This window comes from Piliocolobus tephrosceles, chromosome 12, assembly GCF_002776525.5.
Source record: "Piliocolobus tephrosceles isolate RC106 chromosome 12, ASM277652v3, whole genome shotgun sequence".
Lineage (NCBI taxonomy): Eukaryota > Metazoa > Chordata > Mammalia > Primates > Cercopithecidae > Piliocolobus > Piliocolobus tephrosceles.
The window spans coordinates 69,623,971-69,649,931 of NC_045445.1; the positions used below are offsets into that span (position 1 = coordinate 69,623,971).

The 25,961-nt window shown below is 33.7% G+C and overlaps 1 protein-coding gene across 1 annotated transcript in view; it reads left to right on the forward strand.

Moving 5' to 3' along the window:
- The window catches only part of RPS6KA6 (ribosomal protein S6 kinase A6), a 131,824-nt gene that overhangs the window by 30,019 nt on the left and 75,844 nt on the right, over positions 1 to 25,961 (forward strand). Inside the window, exons 3-7 of the mRNA XM_026452155.1 lie at positions 1,373 to 1,489; positions 9,030 to 9,111; positions 10,099 to 10,179; positions 11,616 to 11,695; positions 22,216 to 22,322. Coding sequence (XP_026307940.1) covers positions 1,373 to 1,489; positions 9,030 to 9,111; positions 10,099 to 10,179; positions 11,616 to 11,695; positions 22,216 to 22,322 — 467 coding nt within the window. The remainder of the gene's footprint in view (positions 1 to 1,372; positions 1,490 to 9,029; positions 9,112 to 10,098; positions 10,180 to 11,615; positions 11,696 to 22,215; positions 22,323 to 25,961) is intronic.

A 25,961-nucleotide genomic window follows, 5' to 3' on the forward strand; every position in this document is an offset into this window, starting at 1 on the left:
CACTACAGATATATTATACTTTAATATAGTCCGCAGATGTCAGCTACAAAGCATATATATATTTGCATTAAAAAAAGTTGTTGACTTTTTAAAACAAGGACCCTTTCAAACAGGGAAATTCACTTCCATAGCAGATTGATTTTAATTTAATTTTTGTTTTCAGAAAACATTTGTAAGTTGCCATCACTATTTAAAAGGGTCTGGTGAAATACTATTTTGATGTATAAGAAACACGTGATATACTTTCAGAATCAGTTATTCTTCATTTCTTGTTGATTTGCTAGTGGTTCCTGACACCTACAATTAAAATTTCTTTGCCTAGGTACCCCTCTTGAGATAGTGAATGTCTGACTACCTATATTCCATGGACCTTATTTTAGCTGCCATGAAGTCTCGCTCATTTGGGACCATGCTCTTGTTCACTTTGGCTGCAATCACCACTGACTAATCAGTTAATTGAAGAATGAATCGATTGAGAACATTGTTGGCATCCAGGCTAAAATTAGTATGCTCTAATGGAATGCTACCAAGATTTATAGACATTGTTATTAAGTAGTCATGTAAACTTAAATTCTGTGAGTCTTAGTTTTCTTCTTTATACAGTCAGAGAGTTGGATAAGATATCCCTTCCAACTCTGTTATTTTGTGATATACATCTGTCATCCTAGCTATTGTGCTTCTCTAGGGACTGGAATTAATTACAGCTTATTTGAATGTAGTCATCACAGCTGAGTGGAGTCCTGCATCAAGGGGAAGAACCACTCACTGGGTGGCATCCTTTCTGCTTCACCCAGGTGGTACGAAATCTGGCATATAATTTATATATAAAATTTCAGTAAACAGGCCATAGCCTGGAAACATTTGTTTGGGCTCTGCAGATTTTGTTGGTCTATGCCAGTTTCTTTTCCATTGATGTGGTTAGATGATCATATAAACATTTAAAATAGTATAGTGAAATACTATTTAAAAGAACTCTTGAGGTCACGTTTTTTGGTCATGCCCCACCATTTACAAGGTTTTTTCTTGACTTTTCCTGCCTCTACCTCATTAGTCACAGTCCAGTGAAGGGTCTTGAGACTGTTGTTAACAATTTTATTATATTGCTACCAAGCTGGAAGGGAAAGCTGAAGCATAGATTTCTTTTTACATTTTATTTACATGAAATTATGTAGTAGCGAAGGTGGTAGTGGTGCATCTATATGTGCTGTATGTGTTAGAAAACAAGGAAATAAGGATGCTGATAGCCCATAAAACTCTCTGCTACGTTGAGGGAGTTGGGTATATTATTTCTATTATGACTTCTGATTTTAAATGGAACTAATCAGAAAATGTTGAAAATGGATTCAAATATTGTTTGGATTTCTTTTTACAGGATGAAGGAGTTGTTAAAGAAATCCCTATTACTCATCATGTTAAGGAAGGCTATGAGAAAGCAGATCCTGCACAGTTTGAGTTGCTCAAAGTTCTTGGTCAGGGGTCATTTGGAAAGGTAATGAATACTTTTTTTTCCCCATTTGTTTCTCTTCTAAACATTTAGCAAAAAAAAAGTGAACACACACGTAGAAATCTGATTAATGATTTGTTTCTAAACTTCTGAAAGGATGCACACAAAGGTAATTCTTTAATTTTATTCCTTTTGTTTCTGTTGTACTTTTATTACCATTTCTTTGTACTTCTCTATAACAATCAAGGTTTTCCAATTCCCTAGGCTTACTGATTTCTCTAGGGAAAAATATAGCATACTCTTTATTAGCTGTCTAAATCAAAGTAGCTTGATTTTTGTAAAAAATGGTATTCCTATCTCCTTGCTCACATGCTGGCATGAATACAGCTTGTTCTCTCCTGGTGATTTAATCTACATTTCTTAGCTGTGTCACAGAAATCAGAATTTATATCTTAATTCATGTATGAATTCGTCTATCATCTGTTAAAATAAAGTAGAACAAGGGTGTGTAAAGTAGAACGAGGGTAGTTACTGGGTGATACGTGGTTTGTGTCAAATTTAAGTCTTCAGAGAGCTTACATTTCAAGGCAGAAAGCAAAATTGAGTAAGATTAACTATTATAGTCATTACTAAAGTTGTTTATTAATCACTTAATAACATGGTTTTAGAAAAGAAGTGTATAGGTCTGGTTCCTGACCTTTATATACCTAACATCTAATACATGAAAAACATTGCTTACACATAGTAACAGCCTTGAGAAAAACAGTACCAACCACAATTTAAGGGGAGAAAGATAAAGAGAAACTATTAATTTCAAGTGGCTGAGATTTAGTTTTAAAGGGGGAAAATAAGGCAGTTGAACATATTATTTATAGTGCTCTGGAACATTTTAAAATAAATACAGTTTTATTTTATTGTTTTATTGGGTTTTAGAGATGGGGTCTTGCTCTGTCACCCATGATTGTAGTTCATGGTAGCCTTGAACTCCTGGGCTCAAGTGATCCTCCATCCCCAGCTTCCCAAGGAGCTGATCCTACAGGCATGCACCACCACACCCAGCTAATTAAAAAAAAAAATCTGGACACAAGGTTTTGCTGTGTTGCTCAGGCTGGTCTCGAACTCCTAGCCTTAAGTGATCTTCCCACTTTAGCCTCCCAAGGAAAGACATTTATTGAATGCTCGGTGTGTTCACAACAGTTGTATAAGCAGTATTAATGAGTATAAAATAGATGTCGTCTTAAAGAAATCTAATATTTATGCATTATAGAATATAAAGTGAAATATAAAGAAACATTTTCAGGGCACAAAAAGGACAAACTGAGATGAATTATGGCTTGGCAGTGAATTGGTACAGGAGATATATAAGACAAGGAGATGGCACTTGAACAGTGTTCTGAGGAGAGAAAAACTAGAAGGAACTGTTAATAGATTGGTGGTGGTGGTGGTGATGTCGGTGGGGAGTGTTTATAGAACTGATCTGTAGAGTTGGCATGTATATTATATACAATTTTATTTTAAAGTTTCTAAAAGTGCAATATTCTTTTAACTATTTTACACTTTATAGCTATTTTTATGGTGTTAATTTTAGAAGAACAGAGATGAAGTTATTTTATATTCCAGATGTATAAATGCTTAAATATTTCACTTAAATAAAATATCACCAGGCAAACATTTCAAGCTATTAAAATTACCTGCTTTGTCTTTTGATGTATGTATTTGCTTATATATGCTTTTGTTTATCTCCAGCTTTGTTCCAGAAAGGAATTAAGGCTTTCATAGATGAATACTAAATAAAATTAAAAATAAGTAGTGAAGATGATGGAAACAGAAAACGCAGAGCAGGAAAGATTAGATGAAGCCAGGAGTACACTCTGTTCACAAAAGCATGACATAAGGGTCTGTAAGTCTTTTTCTAGTAGGTCAAAAATTAAGACTTAAGTTTTCCAGCAGCCATTATAAAGAAGCTAATATATTTGAGTGTATTATAATTGACAGTATTTTAAAGGTGGAAACAGATTAAACAGACCAGAGAAATTTCTCTCATGGGTTTTCGTAAAGAAAATACTGTATAACATAATGAAATATATTCAGTAACATCTTCATGTTAAATATAGCAACATGCTGAAAAGTTGTCATGTAGTCCTTAAATTCAGGGAGATCTCAGCTTTGTCTGTGCTGGGATTTAGTTTTAAGAAGAGTATCATTGAAACCTTTTAATTCCTAATATTAAAATACAAAATAGTGATCTTTATGTAGTTAATCAACCAAAGAAATATTAAGGAGGTGGCTTTTTTTCTCCCTAGGATGTGAACATACTTGCTTGTCAGTGTTACATCATTTGCGTAGGCATTGTGTAGGTGTGACTTGTTATATGCTGAACCTATTCAGGAATTTGGCCAAGACCGTGAATCAGATAAGTATAGGAGCAATTCCAAGAGACTCTGAGCTGCAGAGTCTTAAGTTTTTCTTCAAAAGTTCCGTTGTTAAAATGCAGTAAATGGGATTTTAGCCCATATAAAGCCTTATAACATTAAATGTTTTTATTGTCTATTTAACAGTGGGGGAACCCTGCTAAAGTCAACTTAAAATTGTAGTTTAAGGAAGCATGCATTATTATCATGAAAGGTGCATGTAATATTCTGTCCTAAGCACACCAAGTATAATGCTATTAATGATCATTAATGTATGAATTGAAAGGTATACTAACCAACTTACATTAATTATTTTAAAACACAAACACATGAAAATACCTTTGAAATTGTCTGATTAGTTGTCCTTATATATCATGTGCCAAATAATATTTATACAAAACATACATTTTAACATTTGTGGATTATAAAAAAAAATTGCTTTTGTGATAGTGAAGACTTTACACTTAAAAATGAATTTTTGAAAATATTGAATACTTGTACTCTTAAATAAGTGATCAACTCTCAAAGTGATAGTTTTTAAAAACATTTGCTTACATCTTAAAATTTCCTGAAGTTCGTTCTTTCTCTTCAATCAGCATTTAAATATGTGTGATCTTCGAGTTCACTACAATTACTGAATATTCTTATAGGAAAATATAAACGTCCATGTGATTGAGAGAAAAGTACATTGGAGTAACTCACCTATTCTTCTGGAAAATTTCCCATGATTGGATTAGGGTGACTGAAAAGAAACCTCTTTTATCAATATAGACACGGTTTTAGGTATAGTAATTTGAAGCCATGCAACAACTTTTTTACTTTATTTCTTTAAGCACCGTATCCCCAAATACAGTCATGTTCTGAGGTACTGGGAGTTAGGGAGTTAGGACTTTAACATATTAACTTTGAGGGGACATAATTTAGCCTGTGGCATACTTGTATTTGTTTCTTTAAAGGACATGATGTTTCTGACAAATTTCTCTGTCCTCAAGTTCACAGTTTATTTCTGTATCCCCCAGTGTGCAGCACAGTGTCTGATACAGAATAGGTGCTTAATGAGTGTTAATTTGTTGATTGAATAACTAATGAGTACATATATGGGAAGATAAGGTGATATAGCACAACTTTATTATACCAGGTTAAGGAAATTTTTCAAGGATGATTTATCTTAGGAAAAAAGAAATAGATCACTGATAAGTATATTATCACCTTATTTCAAATTAGATTGTTACTACTGTTAAGCTTTTGGAATGGTGCAGAACCTGAAGAAAGTGAGGTGGAAGGAGGAGGGAGAATTTCAGATGACAAAAAAGGACATTATAATAGTAAAGATCAGTAAACATAGCCTTGGGAAGGTTGAGAAATGTTAGGCAATAGATAAGAATGGGGTGGAAAAAGAACTACTTTTGTAGTTGATTTTGGGAAGGGGGCAGTGAGATATGATATTTTCTCACGCCAGAAAAGTCACTCATAAGACCTGAAAAAAAAAAAAAAAAAAAAAAAAAAACAGATCAGATGATAAACAGGTTACTTCTCTAGACTGCAAATGATGCATCCTATTAAATGCCGTATTGGGATACTAGTGAATGTTAGAAGAAGTAGGGGGGGAAAGTGGCTCCTTTATGCAGCAGTGTCTTCAGGAAAACTAGACTATCTCTTCCTTGCTTGCGTCTTCTCACTCTTCATACTCCATTCTTTACAATCCCACTGAGGGCTATGTTTTGTAAGAGTGGTTCTGAAATTGTAGTCTGCATACCCCTGGACAATCCCAAGACCTTTTCAGGGAGTCCTCAAGTCAAAGCTACTTCACAATCATCCTAAGATACTATTTGTACAACTGCTGGCATGTTGGCCAATCAAGGCAGTGACTTCAAATGGTACCAGTAGTCATTGTATTCTTCGTTTTCTTACATATACAGTTTAAGAATGTCCTTGATGAGACATTAACAATTATTACATTTATTAGATCTCAATCCTTGAATATCCTTTTTCTGAATAATCTGTGATGAAATAGGAAGTACATGTTAAGCCCTTTAGCCACATAACAAAATAGAATGACTGTCTCAAGGCAGAGGACTTGTGCAAATTTTTTGAGTTGTGAGCTGAACCAACCATTGTTTTCATGGATCACCACTTTTACTTGAAAGGACAATAAACTATGGTTACCTAAATATGCTTATTTGGTAGGTGTTTTCTCAAAAATGAATGAAATGAGCCTGTTCATAGAAAAACAACTGATACTCTTTTTGTCAAGGGTAGAATCTGAGCTTTCCAGCAAATAATTGAATTTAGGCAGATGTTTATTTGCCACATTGATGTTGTCATCTTCTTAATGCAGCTATACTTCTTTTTATTATGCTTCACTTCATTGCACTTCACAGATATCCTTCACTTCATTGTGCTTCACAGATATGTATGTGTGTGAATATATGTGTGTGTGTGTGTGTGTGTATAGAAGGTAACCCTGTGTTGAGTAAGTCTTTGGGTGCCATTGTCCCTCCAGCATATGCTCACTTTCTGTCTCTGTCTCATATCTTGGTAATTCTTACAGTGTTTTAAATGTTTTCCTTACTGTCACATCTGTTATGGTTCTTTGTGATCTGTGATCTTTGATGTTAGTGTTATCATTGTTTCAGAGTGCCATGAACCACACACACATAAGACAGTGAGCTTCATTGATAACCGGTGTGTGTGTTCTGACTGCTTTACTGACCAGCTGTTTCTCCATCTCTCTCTGTCTCCTTGGGCCCCTCTATTCCTTGACCTACAAGAATATTGAAATTGATCTAAATAGTAACTCTACACTGGTCTTGGAGTGTTCAAGGGAAGGGAAGTGTTCTGCATTTCTCACTTTAAATCAAAAGCTACAAGTTATTAAGCTTGGTGGGGAAGGCATGTCAAAATCTGAGATAGGCTAAAACCTAAGAATCTTGTGCCAAACAGATAGCCAAGTTGTGAATGCAAGGGAATGTTCTTGGAAGAAATTAAAATTGCTACTCCACTGAACATATGAATAATAAGAAAGTGAAACAGTTTTATTACTGATATGGAGAAAATTTTAGTGGTCTAAATAGAAGATCAAACCAGCCACAACACTCCCTCAAGCTAAAGCCTAGTCTAGAGCAATTCCCTAGCTCTCTTCAATTCTGTGAAGGCTAAGAGAGGTGAGGAAGCTGCACAAGAAAAGTTTGAAGCTAGCAGGGGTTGGCTCATGACATTTAAGAAGCCATTTTTGTAACATAAAAGTGCAGGGTAATGCTACAGATGCTGATGTAAAAGCTGTAGCAGGTTAGCCAGAAGATCTAGCTAAGATAATTGATAAAGGTGGTTACACTAAACAACAGGTTTTAATTGTAGAAGCAGCAGCCTTCTATTGGAAGAAGATGCCATCTAGTCTTTCATAGCTAGAGCGAAGTCAGTGCCCAGCTTCATAGCTTCGAAGGACAGGCTGCCTCTCTTGATAGAGGCTAGTGATCCTGGAACCTTTAAGTTGAAGCCAGTGCTCATTTGCCATTCCAAAAATTCTAGGGCCCTTAAAAATTATGTTAAATCTACTATGCCTTTTGTCTGTAAATAGAACAACAAAGCCTGAATGACAGCACATCTGTTTATAGCATGATGTGCTGAGTATTTTAAGCCCAGTGTTGAGACCTACTGTTCCGGGAAAAAAAAAAAAAAAAAAGACATTTTTCAAAATAGTACTGCTCATTGGCAATACTCCTAGTTACCCAAGAGCCCTGATAGAGATGTACAAGGAGATTAATGTTGTTTTCATGCTTGCTATTACAATATCCATTCTGCAGCCCATGGAACAAAGAATAATTTTAACTTTCAAGTCCTATTATTTAAGAAATACATTTTGTAAGGCTATAGTTGCTGCAGATGGTGATTGCTCTGATGAGTCTGGGCAAAACAAATTGAAAACCTCTGGATGGAACTTGCTATTCTAGATGTCATTAAGAACATTTGTGATTCATGGGAGGAAGTCAAAATATCAACATTAATAGGAGTTTGGAAGAAGTTGATTCCAACCCCCGTGGATGACTTGGAGGGGTTCAAGACATCATTGGAAGAAATCACTGCAGATGTGGTAGAAATAATAGCAAGACAACTAAAATTAGAAGTGAAACTAAAGATGTGATGGAAGTGCTGCAGTCTCATGATAGAACTTGAATGGATGAGGAGTTGCTCCTTGTGGATGAACAAAGAAAATGGGTTTTTTGAGATGAAATCTACTTCTGGGGAAGATGCTATGAACATTGTTGAAATGACAACAGAGGCTTTAGAATATTACATAGACTTCTTTAATAAAGCAGTGGTAGGATTTGAGAGGATTGAATCCACTTTTGAAAGAAATTCTACTGTGTATAAAATGCTATAAAATAGCATCAAATTCTATAGAAAATTATTTCATGAAAGGAAGTCAATCTGTGCAACAAACTTCATCATTGTCTTATTTTAGGAAATTGCCACAGCCACCCTAACCTTCAGCATCCACCACCCTGATCACTCAGCTGCCATCAACATTGAGGCAAGACCCTCCACCAGCAATAAGATTATAGCTCACGGAAGACTCAGATGATCGTTAGCATTTTTTAGCAATAAAGCATATTTAATTAGGTATATAGGGTCATAATATTTGTTTGCTCTTTATTAAGGTAACAAAAAGTGGGCCTGGGTCTTAAAAGGAGGTATGTAGCTCAAGTTTGTCTTTCATTGTGTTATTTATCTCTTACATCATAAAATTCTCCAAGTTCAGGACCAGGTCATCTATTTTAAAAATTTTCCTTTCTATAGTAGTATTTATATACATTATGATTTATTAAATCTAAGGAAAGTGAGAAAATATTAATAATGTAAATTATAGCATAATTTACAGGAGAAGGTATAACTTTTTTCATTTTTTTTTTAATTGACAAATAGTTGTACATATTCATGGGGTACATAGTGAAGTTTTGATCCATATAATGTATGGTGATCAGATCAGGGTAATTTTGCATCCTTCAACAAATCTCTCACTATCTCTCCTTTCCCTCTATGGGAAGGCATATATTTATAAAATTAGAGAAAATGCAAGGATACAAGTGTATGCTGGTGTGTTTGTGTAGAGCAAGAATGACTAGAAATGTGAATTTTCCTTTTTTTTTTTTTTTTTTTGTTCAATTTTCTATTAGGTTTTTCTTGTTAGAAAGAAGACCGGTCCTGATGCTGGGCAACTCTATGCAATGAAGGTGTTAAAAAAAGCCTCTTTAAAAGGTAGAAAATTAGAAAGTTTATTAAAATAGAATTTGACAAAGCGTATTTTAAGAAATATGCTGTGTATTACTTGCATAAGGTGAATAGATGTAGCTATTTTTAACATTGGTATTTGTGGCAGTTTTTCTAGCCAGTAGGTAATATTACTGGATTTGATATTGGCATATGCCTTAACTTAGTGAGAATGCACCCTAGTAAAAATTTGATGCTAGAAAAAGTGACATATTTCATTTAATTTAAGCTTATTAACTTAATTGGGCTATACTCTTTTCATTCAAAATTCTTGACTTTTCCCTTTCTGTCTGTGTCAGTATTACATTTTGAGAAAGCACAACCATTTGCACGCACTATCTTTTAGGGTGTGATAAAAATACTGCTTATGATCACTTTCAATCAGTAAACTCATTTGAATAATTAAAGAGATCAATAGGCCAGGCATGGTGGCTCACACCTATAATCCTAGCACTTTGAGAGGCTGAGGCGGGTTGAACCCGTGAGCCCAGCCCAGGAGTTCAAGACCAGCCTGAGTAACCTGGTGAAACCCTGTCTCTACAAAAAATACAAAAATGGGCCAGGTGTAGTGGCACGCTCCTGTAGTTCCAGCTGCTTGGGAAGCTGAGATGGGAGGATTGCTTGAGCTTGGGAGGTGGAGGTTGCAGTGAGCTGAGATTTTGCCACTGCAGTCCAGCCTGGGCAAGAGAGCAATACCCTGTCTCACCACCAACAACCACCAAAAAAGATGAACACATAATAAATGCATATACGCTACATACCTATTTATGCCATCTTAACCTGTCTCTAGATGTAATGAATATTTTTGCTTTCTGAGAATATGGTCATTATTATCTAGGAATATGAAAACTGAAAATTTAGGCATTTATCAAGTTACATTTTATATATTTATATTTGTTGTTTGTTAAATTATTGATGGACTCTTAATTGAAATGATATAAAAGAGTAAAAATTGTACCTTTATGTAATTTTTAGTTCGAGACAGAGTTCGGACAAAGATGGAGAGGGATATACTGGTGGAAGTAAATCATCCATTTATTGTCAAATTGCACTATGGTATGTAATCTTTCTTTTATTGTTTTATTTATTTTAATCCTTATTTATTAATATGGAATTAGAGAATTATGATTTCCTTTCACACAATACTATAACAGGAAATAAATACTTTAGACTTATTTAGTATATTCAACTATATAAAATGTATGTTTCTGAAATAAATATCAGTATTTAGTTATTTGTTGTATGTCCTTCATTTTTCCAAGTTGGTTAACTTGTTTAAAGTAACAAGATAGTGTTTTTCACTTACCTGTCTGGTAGTATTTACGTACTCTACTAGGCTGTAACTTCATAATCTTAGACTATAAACTGTTGTGATAATTTACATAATGACCACACTTATCTATTTCCTGGTTATATTCTGGAGGACCATGTAGTTATGTTAGTCTGCTTGAGTTATCTTTTATACTTAATGGAAAAGGACTACTAGTAAGAAGCAGGAGATGTAATGGAAAGAACATGAACTTTGGAGTTAGACATTTCTCAACTTGAATCATGGCTCCATTGCTAATTTAACATATGGATGAGATCAACTTTATCTATCTATCTGTCTGTCTGTCTATCTATCTATCTTTCTATCTATCTATCTATCTCTATCTCAGATATAGTGTACTTTGTCACTTCCATTTTTCTATATTTAAAAAAGTAGCAGTTGTTGATTTTATTCTTAGTGTAATTTCGACAAATAATGCATTAAAATATATACCCAATTATCACTATTAAAAACCCATAAGAAATTTCCACCCATTTGTCTTTTACTCCTTGTTATACTAACAGAATAAAAAAAGTAACATCTAAAGACCTTCCCAAATCTGTAGTAAGTCAATCCGTAAACGCTTATTGTGTGCAAAAATAGTGTATTAAATTCAGTGGACTATAGAAATGAAACACTTTTTGACTTCAAGAAATTTATAACCTATAGAGAACACAGAGATGTAAAGAAATTAATTGTACAAATCAAAATGGAATAAGTACTATTAAAGAGGTATAAATATAATAAGATCTCAAAAGTAGCAGCAAGTAATTTCAATGAAGAAGAGGTTAAGGAAGCTGTGGAAAAATGTGAACAGGGAGACATCCTGGAAAGTTTAATAGAGGAAGTGGCATTTTGCTTCAGCTTTGTAGAATTCGTAAATTTTCAGTAGGTTTGATAGGCTAAGTTTAGGCAATTGCAGTAGAACATGCTTCATAAATTAGGAAATTTTTGATGGTAGAAGTTCTGTGTAAAGCCACATTCAAGGGTGATTATGTTCTGGGAAGGGGTTTATAGCTATTTCAACACTGGGTTAAACACTGGGTTTAATTTTGAGATGTTATCCATGAATGGACCATGTGAGTAAATACTGTGAAATTCTAAACATATATTAATTTAAAAGCATACTAAGCTTTTTAAGCCTTTGAGATTATCCTGTTACTACATTCTAATTTTTAATTAGCCTTTCAGACTGAAGGGAAACTATACTTAATACTGGATTTTCTCAGGGGAGGAGATGTTTTCACAAGATTATCCAAAGAGGTAAGTAGCTGTACATTTTTACTATATTTTCTTGAAACAAAACTAAGAAAAGTATCACTTTTGTTCATCCACTAATTACATTTTTCCTATTGAAATTTTAAATGGTAACTACTCTGTTTGTTTTATTGCATAGTATTTGGTAATGTGCCTGATAATGGCATTTTCTATCATCTCAATGTGCTACTCATTTTCTTAGGCAGAAGAGCAATATGAATAACTGGATAAAGTAGATACGGGCAAGCCTAGGACTTTGGCTACTCAAGCTACCTAAACACCTCTGGGAGTAGTGTTTATTCATTTTAAAATAGCTTTATGGAGGTATAATTGACATACAATTAACTGTACATACTAAAGTATACAATTTTATAAGTTTTTACATTTGTATATAACTGTGAAACCATCATTACCATAAGAATAATTAGCATATCTGTCATTCCTTAAAGTTTTCTTGTGTCCCTTTGTGATACCGTCTTCCTGCCCTAACCCTGCTGAATCTGCTTTCTGTCACTATTTGGTTTGTATTTTCTAGGAGTTTATATAAATGGAATCATATGGTATATTCATTTTTTTTGTCTGGCTTAACATAATTATTTTGAGATTCATCTATGTTGCATGTCCTAATTATTCATTTTTATTGATGGGTAGTATTACTGATTGTATGGATACGTCATGATTTGTTTATCATTCACCTGTTGATGAATTTTGGGTCATTGCAGTTTTTGATATTACTAATGAAACTGCTATAAACATTCATGTACAAGTGATTGTATCATATGTTTTCATTTCTCATGGGTAAATACCTAAGAGTATAATGACTGGGTCATGTGCTAGGTGTATGTTTAACTTTTAAAGACACTGCCAAACTGTTTTCCAAAGTGATTATATAAATTTTACATTCCCACCAGCAGCGTAAGAGAGTTTCAGTTGCTCCACATTCTTGCCAACATTTGGTATGGTCAGTCTTTTAAAATTTTTGAACATTAGATTAGTTTTTAGTGGTATCCCATTGTGGTTTTGAATTACGTCACACTAATGACTAATGATATTGAGCATCTTTTCATGAGCTCATTTGCCATCTATCCTCTTGGTAAAATGTCTGTTTAAATTTTCAGCCTGTTTTTTTTAGTTGGAATGTTTGTTTTCTTATTGAGTTTTGAGAGTTCTTCATATATTTTGGATGTAAGTCCTTGATCATATATGTTATTTGGAAATATTTTCTTCTGGTCTATAGTATGTCTTTTCATTCTCTTAACACTGTATTGAAAAGCAGAAGTTCTTAATTTTGATGAAGTCTGATTTATAGGATTTTTTTCCTTTTGTTGTGTTTTTAGTGTTCTATATAAGGAATATCTGCCTAATTACAGGTAAAGATTTTCTATTATGTTTTCTAGAGGTTTTGTAGTTTGAATTTTACATCTAGATTTAGGATCCGTTTTGAGTTCATTTTAGTATATGGTTATAGGTATGTGCAGAAGTCCTTTTTTTTGTTCACATAGATATCCAGTTGTTCTAGCATCATTGTTGGAAAAGTCTGTCTTTTCTTCCCTGAATCACCTTACATTTTTCTTGAAAACCAATTGATCATATATATGAAGGCCTATTTCTGGATACTCTATTCTGTTCATTGGTCCGTTTGTCTATCTTTATTACAATTATACATTTTCTGAATTACTGTATCTTTATAATATGTCTTGAAGTGAGGTAGTGCAAATCCTTGAACTTTGCTTTTCTTTTTGAAAGTTTGGCTCTTCTAGGTCCTTTGCATTTCCATATCAATTTTAAAATCAGCTTTTCACTTTGTACAAAAATGCCGTGCTGGGATATTGGTTGGGATTTTATTGAATGTATAGGTCAATTTGCAGATAAGTTACATTTTAGTAATATTGAGTCTTTTTTTTTCTTTTTTTTTGAGACAGAGTCTCGCTCTGTCACCCAGGCTGGAGTGCTGTGGCCGGATCTCAGCTCACTGCAAGCTCCGCCTCCCGGGTTCATGCCATTCTCCTGCCTCAGCCTCCCGGGTAGCTGGGACTACAGGCGCCGCCACCTCGCCCGGCTAGTGTTTTGTAGTTTTTAGTAGAGACGGGGTTTCACCGTGTTAGCCAGGATGGTCTTGATCTCCTGACCTCGTGATCCGCCCGTCTCGGCCTCCCAAAGTGCTGGGATTACAGGCTTGAGCCACCGCGCCCGGCAATATTGAGTCTTTTAATTCATGAACATGATATCTTTCTCAGTTTATTTAGGTCATCTTTAATTTCTTGCAGTATTGTTTTCAGTGTAATTCTTGCACTTCTTTTGTCAGATTTACCTCTAAGTAGATCCTGTTTTTAATGTTATTGTAAATAGAATTGACTTCCTAATATCAATTTTAAATTGGGTGGAAACACAGTCAATTTTTTGTGTATTGAGCTTGTTTCCCACAGTCTAGCCAAACTTAATACTTCTAGCAACTTTTAGAAATAGATTTCAAAGGTTGAGAAAGATTTCTGTAACTGTTTTTTCAGAGTTTTATAAAAAATCAGAAATCAATTTTAGATTTATTCAAATGCTTTTTCATCATTTATTGAGATTATATTTTTTTTAGTCTTACTGTGGTGAATTACAATGATTGATAGATGTTGAACCAACCTTGCATTTATGGATGAACCCCACTTCGTCATTATGTATTACCCTTTTTATAAAGTTGGACAATATTTGCTGAAAATTTGTTAAGAATTTTTGCATCTGTTTTTATGAGGGACATTTGTGATTTCCTTGTATTATTTTGTCTCTTTTTGGTGTTAGAGTAATTCTGACTCCATAGAATGAGTTGGGTATAGTTTTTGCCTCTTTAACTTTCTGGGAAAGTTTGTGTAGATTCAGTGACAAATTGCCCTTATATGATTGATAGAATTCACCAGTGAAGGCATCTGAACCTGAAGTTTTTCTTACAGGAAAGTATTTAACTACAAAATCAATTTATATAATAGACTTGCGTTATTTCTTTTGGAGTGAGCTTTGATAACTTGTGTCTTTTAAGGAGTTTGTCTATTTCATCAAAGTTACTAAATTTATTGGCATAAAAATGTTCATAATATTCCCTTATTGTCCTTTTTGTAGTTGTGGAATTGTTAGTGATGTCACTGCTCTCACTTTTGATGTTGGTAATTCATGTTTGCTCTGTTTTTGTTCTGTTTAGCCTCACTAGAGATTTGATATATCAATTTTATTACTCTCAAAGAAACAGCTTTTGGTTTCATTGATTTTTCTGTATTCTATTTCTGTTCTCTATTACATTGTTTTCTGCTTTAATCTTTTTTTACTGCTTATTTTATGTTTCATTAGCTTTTCTTTTTCTGGTTTTTAAGTGGGAGCTGAAGTTATTAATTTGAGGCCTTTCTACTTTTCTAATAATGTAGGTGTTTTGTGTTATAAATTCCCCTCTGAGTACTGCCTTAGGGTCATCCCACAGGTTTTCATATGTGTCACTTATTTTCTCTCAGTTCAATGTACTTTATGATTTCCTTTCTATTTCTTTGACCCATTGGATATTTAGAAGTCTGCTTAATTTACAAATATTTGGACATTCTTCCACATATCTTTCTATTGTTGATTTCTACTGTAATGTTGTTGTGGTCATAAAACATACATTATATGACTTTAATTCTCTTAAACTTACTTTTATTTGCTTTATGCTTCAGAATATCATGTATCTTGGTAAATGTTCCATGTCCACTTGAGAAGAATGTGTATTCTGCTATTTTTGGGTGGTGGAAGATTCTATAAATGTGGACTGTATCAAGTTGTTTGTTAGTGATATTAAATTGCCTATATTCTTTCTAATTTTCTGCCTATTCTACAAATTTTTGAGACAAGGATTGACACCTTTTACTTTAATTTTGAATTTGTATATATTTTCTTGAATTTCTGTCAGTTTTTGTTTCATGTGTTTCAAAGTTCTGTCATTAGGTACATAAGCCTTTTGGGTTATTAATCCCTCTTGATGAATTGATCCCTTCATCATTATGAGATGACATGACTGACTTTGTCCCTGGTAATGTTCTTTTCTTCAAAATCTAATTTGATACTTATATGGTCACTCCAACTGTTTTCTAAAAAAGTATTGTTAGTTTGGTATATCTTTTTTCATATTTTAACATTAGCCTATTTGTGTCTTTATATTTAATGTGTGGTACTTAAGGAAGCATAATTTCCTTGTTTTTTTATCCAATCTGAGAGTGTATCTTCTAATTGGGATATTAGACCTGTTACATTTTATGATTATTTTTGCAGTTGTATTTAAGTCTCCCATCTTGCTATTTGGGATTATTTTTGTCGCATTTGTTCTTTGTTGTTTTTTCCCTCTTCTCCTGGCTTCTTTTTAATTACTTTTTTTTTTTTTTTTTACAATTTCATTTTTATCTCTGCTGTTGGTTTGTAAATATTATCCATAACACTTTGTTGTATAATTTAATAGTTGCCTTAGGATTTGTAGTATAAGTTTTAACTCAGAGGTCAGGAAAATACGGTCTTCAGGCTAAATTTGGCCAGTTACTTTTCTTTGTAAATAAAGTTTCATTGGAACATAACCATACTCATTTGTTTAAGTATTGTCTGTTCCTTATGTTGTACTTCAATGGAATCATACTTGCATAGTCATTTTTACTGGATAGCAGGCATGGTGGATTTAATTTTCTTACATGCTAGATACTTTTATTTTCATATAAGTAGTATTTAGCTCTTTTCTAGGATGCAGTTCATTGTCTTGTAAACACTTTGATCATTTTGGGCCTTGTGTTTAAGCTTTAGTCATGTTGGACTAGGGAAGTATTTAGTTTAAGATTAATTTTTCCTCAGTATTGAAGCATGTCCTTTCTTACACTCTAACAAACACTCTTTGATTTATGAGGCTTTTCACTCTCCCTTTTGGGAAGAGGAGCTAGCTCAGTCCTTTGTGAGCTGAGTGGGCTCTTTCTTTTAATCTTTTAAGGTTTTTCTCTTCCTGGACTTGGGCGGGGGTAGTTTCCTCGGATCCGTGTTTGACTGTATATATGTATATGTGTGTATGTGTGTGTGTGTGTTTTGAGGTGGAGTCTCAGTCTGTTGCCCTGGCTGGAGTGCAGTGGCATGGTCTCAGCTCACTGCAACCTCTGCCTCCCGGCTTCAGGTGATTCTCCTGCCTCAGCCTCCTGCATAGTTGGGACTACAGGTGCACAATTAGCCTGGCTAATTCTTGTATTTTTAGTAGAGATGGGATTTCACCATGTTGGCCAGGCTGGTCTCAAACTCCTGACCTCAAGTGATCTGCCCGCCTCAGCCTCTGAAAATGCTGGGATTACAGGCATGAGCCCCAGTGCCCCGCCCATGATTGACAATTTTTTTATTGGATGGCAGGCATTGTGACATTTAACTTGTTAAGGTGATGAACATTTTTGTATTTCTGTAACTATTATTGATCTCTGTTCTGAGATATAAAACTAGTTTGATCCCTATAGGTCTTACTTTTAAAGTTTGTTAGATTGGACCAACACAGCTTTCAGTCAGGGGTTAATTTTGCTCCACTACTGAAGCAAAATCCTTCTAATTACTTTGTCTGATGTCTTATGAATTATGAGATTTTCTGCTCTGGCTGAAGGCAACAGGAACTATTCCTGGCCATGGTGAGTTCATCGATTGGTTCCTCTAACCCTTCATTCCTTTCCTGGTTTAGGGTAATGTCCTCACTCACATGTGCTGAGTATTTCTCTGCTGAATGCTTGAAGGAGACTGTCTGCATATCTACAGAGTTCTCTTTGTGCAGTTTACTCTTCTCTAATACTCGATCCTGTGAATTTTGTCCTCCTTCTCCAAGACTCTCTGTTCTGGCTTATCTACTCAGGAAGTCTTTCAGGCTCCACCTGACTTAGCCCTCCCTGTACTACCACTTGGAAACTCTTTCCAGGTAGTAAGCTAAGGCAGTTGTGGGGCATACTTCATTTGTTCCCTGTCTCTCAGTATTCAGTGTCTCTTGTTGCCTGATGTCCAGTGTCTTGAAAAGTATCATTTCATATGTTTTGTCCTGTGTTTTAGATTTTTCAGGCATGAGATTAAATCATGTCTTTGTCTGCTTCATTTTTTCTTTAAGTAGTAGTCTGGGAGTAGCATTTTAATTGGGTGATAGTAGTTCAATGTCTTACTTCCAGAATTTACAGTGTAGAATGTGGGAGAGCTACTGTTGATTCCCAGAGCTCTGGAACTTGCTGTGATAAAGGAACAGTGTGTTTCTGGTATGCTAGCCAGTGCTTAAGTGGCTAAGGTCTCTGGCTTATATCTGTCTACCTCCAGTGTAGAATATGCCATGTGTGAGCATAGGGTGTGTTATTGGTATGTTATTAACTATAGAACATAATTCAATATGTGAAAGGGATTGTCTAGGACCCCCTTCTAAGGAGGGTCTTTAAAGGACCTTGTTAAAAACTGGTACCAAGGCATAGAAGGACAACAGTATAATAAGGCTCCATTATTCATGATTTCTTGCGTTAGATTTTAGAAGTGTCACAAATATGCTTGAGAAATTCTTGTAGTCATTTCTAATTTTCTTTTAAACTCTTCAGACCTCCATTCTCGATGTGGGACTATCTAAACCCATACTAGCACAGAGATGCAGTCAGTAAGTTTTGATTCCTAAGTCTGGAATATTAGGTAAGAGCAAGCATTTTAAATGCATTACCCAAAAGATAATAAATTAGTACATTGATTGAGCAGCCTTTTAAAAAATGATTCAGTGGTTACTTCTGTAGACAGCTTATTAATAATCAGATGTTTGTTGGTTATACTTCACTTGTGTGTACAAAAAATTGTTAAATAATCCAAAATGAGGACATGTTTTTATACCTTAGAAAAAGACTTTTTAAGTACATTTTTGTGTGTTTTAAAGAATTTTATAATGTATGTCATTTGTATTTTAAAGGGAAGGATACCTATCCAAATTTCCCTTCCTCAAAATGTACACACACACACACACACACAAATACACAGGTAAACAAACAGAACTCTTAAGCTGTGCTTTATTTTGCTTATATCAAGAAAATGTAGTAGAATGAATGGCTGATTATTTTAACGCTGTCAGTTCTTCTAATGTTAATTTATTGGCTTAACAAAATTCCAAATAAAGCCACAATAGGGATTTTTGTTTGATGTTGACAGATTTTATAGTTTCCTTGGAAAAGTAAACAAATGCAAAGAAATAACATTTTTTGTTTGTTTGTTTTTTGAGACACGGTCTTACTCTGTCACCAGGCTGGAGTGCTGTGGCACTATCCTGGCTCATTGCAGCCTCAACCTCCCAGGCTCAGGCAATCCTCATGCCTCAGCCTCCCGAGTAGCTTGGACTACAGAAGCATGCGCCACTATACCCGGCTACTTTTTTTTTTTCAGTAGAGATGAGATCTTGCTATGTTGCCCAGGCTGGTCTCAAACTCCTGGGCTCCAGTGATCCTCATGCATTGGCCTCCCCAAATTCTCTTGTTTAAAACTTTATAAAGTGTGCATAAGCAAAACATTATAGTATCAACATGAGATTAGAAACATACTGTATATCCCCAAAATATCCTGTTATAGATTACTTACCATATATCATTATGATAAAGGAAGAATCACAAATTCCGGCAAAGAGATTGTTCAGTAAACAGTATTTGAGAAATCGCTTAAATATTTCAAAAAATCGTTTTAAAATACCATCTCTACCATATACAAAAATAAATCTTACTTACATAAAAGAGCTAAATCTTAAAAAACCAGCTAAATATTTTGTTGACCATTGGATGGCGAATGTCTCCTTAAATCATCTATATATTTGACTAGCAAAAATTAAGGATTACTGAGCATAAAAAACTAGCACAAAATTGGATAAGTATTTGCAGCTAATATGATAGAAAACTGACATTTTTAATATTTAAGTGACTTGTACCAATTGACAAAACAGTAAGTCAGTAATAGAAAATAGACACAAGCATTACTGATAATTCACAAAAAAAGTAGAAAGACTACTAAACATGAAAAACAGTGTTCAGCCTAAAAATCAAAATTTAAATTTAAAAAATAATGCCATTTTCACACACCAAATTTGAAAAGGCTTTTTACGGGGTATATTCCATGCTATCAAGGATGTGGTAAGACAAATGCTTTCATAAACTGCTGATGGGAGTGGAAATTACTATAACCTTTTTGGAAAATAATTTTGTTGTGTATGTCAGGAATCTTTGACTATTTATGCTCCTTGACCCAGCATTTCATTTTTTTTTAAAAAAATTCTTAATTCATTTTGAGAAAATAATCATAAATATCAGTAATATGTACATATGCATATTGCAGAGTTATTTCAAATAGTGAAAAACTGGAAATAACCTAAATGTCAAGAAGGGGAATGTTTAGGTAACTTACAGTAAATTGGTATGGTTATATTGTACAACTATTGGAAATTTTAAAGACATAGAATGCTTATGATATAATATTAACTGGGGATAAAGGAGGCCACTAAACAGTACTTACACGGTAGTCTGATTTCAACTCTATTAAAACACACATTCGTAGACACATTCAAACACAGATGTGCACAAAAAGTTGAAAAGCAGATGACAAAATATTAAAAGTGCTTAGCTCAAGAGTACTGGAGTTTAGGATGATTTTCATTTTGTCGTGGGGGAGGGCGATATATGAGTAGGACGATTAGTGTGTTGGAAAGCATTATTGGCAGTGAACCTAAAATTTGTTTTTAGAAAAGCAAACATTGCAGCATAGCATGTGGCAGAAGTGGCTTCTGGGGAAGAGTTCATTCTTATGGACGAGTATCCCTGAGTTCACGTCTTGGGCCTCCTTCTTACTAGCTGTGTTATTTTGGGCAAATTACTTAATCACTCTGAGTTTCTTTCTCCATTTGCAAGATGTTCCTAATACCTACCTCATAGAGTTTGGAAGCTATAATAACATAATGATTGTACAGTGCCTGGCACATAATTTCTACTTAGTAATGTTTTATTTGCATCTATCATGAGGCTTTCCGCCAAGACAACTTCATGACAAGGTGATAGGCTTGCATAACTGTAACTAGGCAAAGTTTTTTCTAATTTAGTTTTAAATAGTTTTTATTTAGGGTTTTCTTACGTATTAGCTCTCAGAGAACTTTCTTATTATCCTTGGTTAGAAGTTGAATAGGCAACAATTATTTTTATTCTTAATAAAAACTCAAGTGAAAGTGATGTTTTTATACTTTTACCATTATAATATTCAAATTAATGCTCCCAAAACTTAGATAATAAACAATCTTTGTTTTTCTGTTGATCATTTAAAAAATAGTTAGCATATCAGGAGTTATTAACTGCTCATTCTCTGCAATTTTACTAGTAACCTGGATCTGCATTGTGAAATTCAGGGGCCATAATTCTAAATGGGCAATCAGGTTTTAAGCTATTATGACATATACTTTATGCAGTTTTGAGCCTTCTTAATAATCCAGAGGTTTCTTTATGAAAATAACCCATTTTGAGAAAAATATTTGATTTCACCAATCTGGAGTTCTTGCTAAACCTTAAAAATTACATCTCATGGCTGATTAGTGTCCAATTCTATGTGTAAATGAATACTCACTAGTGAATGGATTTAGATATAAACCTATAATAATAATACCTTATGGTTTTATATATATAGTTTTTTAAAGTTAACAAAGCTTTTTTTTTCCACATAAACTGATTTGATTCTTACAACAACCTTGTTAGGTATATACAGCAGATATTATTGTCCTGTTTTACAGATTTAGAAACTGAGGCCCAAAGGGCTAAGTGACATGTCTGATATTACACTGCCAAGTCTGATTCAAGTTCATTACTCTTCACTTCATCATAGCAGCTGTATTTCCAGGCACAAAATGATTGAGTAATACAGTGCCATTACACTCATATACATTACTAACAGAAGAGGCTTGGATCCACCCCTTAGGTCAGAGATGAGTTCACAATTGTGTGTAAGATAAGAGTTACTAATTTAACAACTTGTGGTAGTGTAGTAAAAGCTTTGGGTTCGTAGAGCCCCTAAAAGTGAAATTTCTGAGAAATGATATTAGACAATAAAAGAGAGAATGGTAGAAATAGTGGAATTCCCAGAGCTAAAACAAAATACCTTCTATATTTCAAATACCCTAAGGGTAACTATATTATAGCAGAGTACTAAAATTAATATTGGTATTATGGGAGTAAGTCACTTTAAAAAAGATGAATCTTGTGCTGTACATTTAGTGTGAGAAGATATACAAACAACATAATGTTTTGGAAAGATTTACATTAAAATGGTTAATATTGAAGAGACACATTCTTAAAGAGTTTCATTTCATTTATGTAGAAATCTTATTTCTCTGGTATTGCCAATAATTATGCCAGTCAAATAAGAATTGACTATGCTTATTATCTTATTATTTTCCTAGATTTGTCTGTCTAATCATTTTGAAAGAAGTATTTTTAAATATACTGAATACTGAAAGAAAGATCAAATGATAATTCATTATTTTGTTCTAGGTTCTGTTTACAGAGGAAGATGTGAAATTCTACCTCGCAGAACTGGCCCTTGCTTTGGATCATCTGCACCAATTAGGAATTGTTTATAGAGACCTGAAGCCAGAAAAGTAAAGCTGTATTCTTCTTTTGTATTCATATTTTCTGTGTTTCTGGAAGTACTTTTTGTCAAACTCCATTAGGTCTTTTGAATATTATAGGAAATTCTATATGAATTACATGAAACTTGTTTGTAAAAAGTAATCTTTGTAAGACATACATTGACTTTAAGTTAATCATTTAAATTTTTTAAATATATTAAATAGATACTGATCTATCTTAGTTTTATGATTTTTATGTAAATGTTTTATGTAAAATATTTTATTCCATCTTGTTGAATGTGAATTTTGATTTACAGCATTTTGCTTGATGAAATAGGACATATCAAATTAACAGGTATGCAGATTTTCTTATTATACCCTTAGCCGCTTGATTCATATTTTTTATTATTTTAATATAAATTTGTCTAAGCCTGTTTTTTTCTCTTTCTGAATTTGATTTGCAATTTATTCGTCTCTTTAGTGAATTAAATGTTATTTGATGGTTAGACTGCTTTCAATATGTTCTAATTGTAATATTAAAAAATTGTACATTAGATACACTTACTGTAAATAATTAATGATAGTTTTTTAGGTAACAATACGTCATCTGACTTTCAGTCCAGACAGAATGATGTATCACAAGTAGTCATCACATTTGAAATATAGTGACAACCTTCCCTCTGCCTTCCCTGACTCCTGGCAACCACTTATATGTTCTACATCTCTATAATTTTGTTATTTTGAGAATGATATAGAAATAGAATCATACAGTAGTCACACAACTGAGCATTTATCCTAGAAAAATAAAAACCTATGTTCACATAAAAGCCTGTATATGAATGTTCATAACAACCCTACTTGTAATAGCCTGACTGGAAGTTACCTAAATGTTCTTCAAAAGGGGAATGAATAAATATAAATTGTCATACGTCCATGTGATGGCATACTACTCAGCAGTAAAAAAGAAAGACCTGTTGAGACATCCAGCAACTTGGATGGATCTCAAGGGCGTTGTGCTGAGTGAGCCAGTCTCAAAAGGTTACATGTGTTTTCAATAGATAGTAAATTCTGTATTTTATTATTTGAATGTTAGAACAGAGGTAAAATGAAGATGTGGTCTTTACAGATAATTTTAAATAGGTACAGTTTAAAGGTAAGTTGCTTTAAATTCCTGTGTATACTGCATCAATGCAAAAATAAAATATCAGTTACCTCAAAAGCTGACATAAATATGAAAAAGTTCAAATGAAGTTTAGTGACTCTTACTGATTCACAGCCTGATTATCTTTTTCATGTACAAAAGAAATTATGTGGGTTCGAAGATATTTAAAGAGAAAAAGGAAAGGAAAATAACAATCGGGAACAGTAGAGTTTCCAGATTTTTATATAATACATAAATTTGTATTTTACAGCAATTAAAAAGATAATTAAAAATTAATTCCTCTTTTCATTTTTGCTTAATAAAGTATACCTCTTTTGTCAGAGGTGAGAAAGAGAGGTGGGAAAGAGTAGAAAAAACCCTATTTTTCTCTCTCTGCATTAAGGTTAGTTACGTAAATAATGATGCCAAGTTGATTTGTATTTAGTATTCTCATTTTAATTCTGCTTTTGATAGATTTTAGAGACTTAAACTGTCTGAGGAGGGAAGAATAGATAGGATCAATATTAATTTATAAGCAAGGGACACAAAGCATGTAACAGGAAGAAATGTGATTCATAATTTTTTAACAATTCAATTTATTTTCCTTGCAATGGCACAAACATTTCTTTTAAAGACTGTGTACAATAATAAATATTAGATAATTTACAGTTTTGTGATTATAACCTCGGTCAAGGTTTTGTAATGACTACATTTATGGATTTACCCTGACAGCATTCCAGTGAGGTTGGCTAAAGTATGACCACTCACAGCAAGTATTTTAACCCATTTATGCCTGAGGCTGCAATTTTTTGAATTTTTGCAGTCAGACTTTGATGATGACCTTGAGCAGTAGGATATAAATAACTCCCACATGCTTAGCGTTCCAATAATGGAACACTAGGCATAAATGGGTTTAAGAATTCTTTTACAATGTTTCTTTTAATTTATTTTATGTTCTTTATCTCTCTTTCTCTTTAATTTTTCTTGTTTGCTTTCCTTCCTTCCTTCCTTCCTTCCTTCCTTCCTTCTTTCTTTCTTTCTTTCTTCCTTTCTTTCCTCCTTTCTTTCCTTTCTTTCTTTCCCTCCTGTGTGTCTTTCCTCCCTGCTAGACGTCTCTTCCTATCTCCTTCCCTTCTTTCCTTCTATATTGAATAGTACAGTAAAAAATACCAGATTGATTGCTATTTGCTGTTGACACCGGGGGCTGTGTGCATGTTGTTATGATTTAGCAATGCCTCACCTAGGGAGGGTCTTTACTAGCATTCTGTTTTCCAAGAATAATTGCAGGAGAATGACAATACTTTTTTTTTTTTTTTCCCACCAGTCCACTTTAAAAATTCTCCAAGCGTAAGGAATGGACCTAATATCTGAAATGACAGGCTACTGTGAAATTACAATGGACTGTAGAAAGTTTCGTGTTATAACTGTGCTTTGAGTCTGATTGGCCTCATTCTGAGTTTATGATTGTTATAGCAGATCAGTAGAATGAGAGTGGATGAGAGTGGATATCCCCAAATATCTACATCCTTACTAATACATTATTTATATTATATATTATTATAAGACTTAAGTTTTTTTTTTCTGAAATCCTGCATCCTTTTCATACTCTGTACAAAATCCCTCCCATAGTTTATATAAAAATAACTTTATAATATGACTTGCCTCTTTAGAAAAAGTATTTAATCATAATATCCCATTAAAAAGTATAGCTTGAATACAGAATCTATTTGAACTGTAATTACTCCAATCTGTAGCACTTTTTAAATTTTATTTTTTTTTAAGAGACAGAGTCTTACTCTGTCACCCAGGCTGGAGGGCTGTGGCATGATCATATCTTATCACAGCCTTTATTTAACTCCTGGGCTCAAGCCATCCTCCCACCCCAGCCTTATGAGTAGCTGGGACTTCAGGAACATGCCACCACATCCAGCTTTTTTTTTTTTTGTAGAGACGGAGTCTTGCTATATTGCCCAGGCTGGTCTTGAACTCCTGGCCTCAAGCAATCCTCCTGCTACGGCTTCCCAAAGTGTTGGGGTAACAGGTGTGAGCCACTGTGCCCAGCCTATAATGTGCTTTCTGAGAGACATAATTCAGAAGCAACTTCTACAAAGAGAGAGAAGAAAAATATACAGTGGTCAGAGATGTAAATCACACACTACTTGAGCTGAGTAAGAGAAAAATGTGTACTTGAGAAAATAATTCTATGTCGTTTTTATAGTTACTTGCAAACTAATCACTGAGATTGCTTTTATTTATAGTAAATATTCATCAAAGTATTATATTCTGAGTGTGCTTTTAAAGTCTTACAAAAGGGTCTTTTAGAATACAATGATGTGAAACACTGACACTCAAACTTACCCCCTAAAATAACCCTTCCATTATATAGTTGAATTGTACATTTTCTTTTATTTTCAAATTAGTGATTTGGAAAAACCATTGTATAACATATGGCTTATCTAATCTTGTAGCTAGTTTTATAGTTGTACAATTTTTGTTAGTTGATTGCTGAACAAATTATAGTTGTTAAA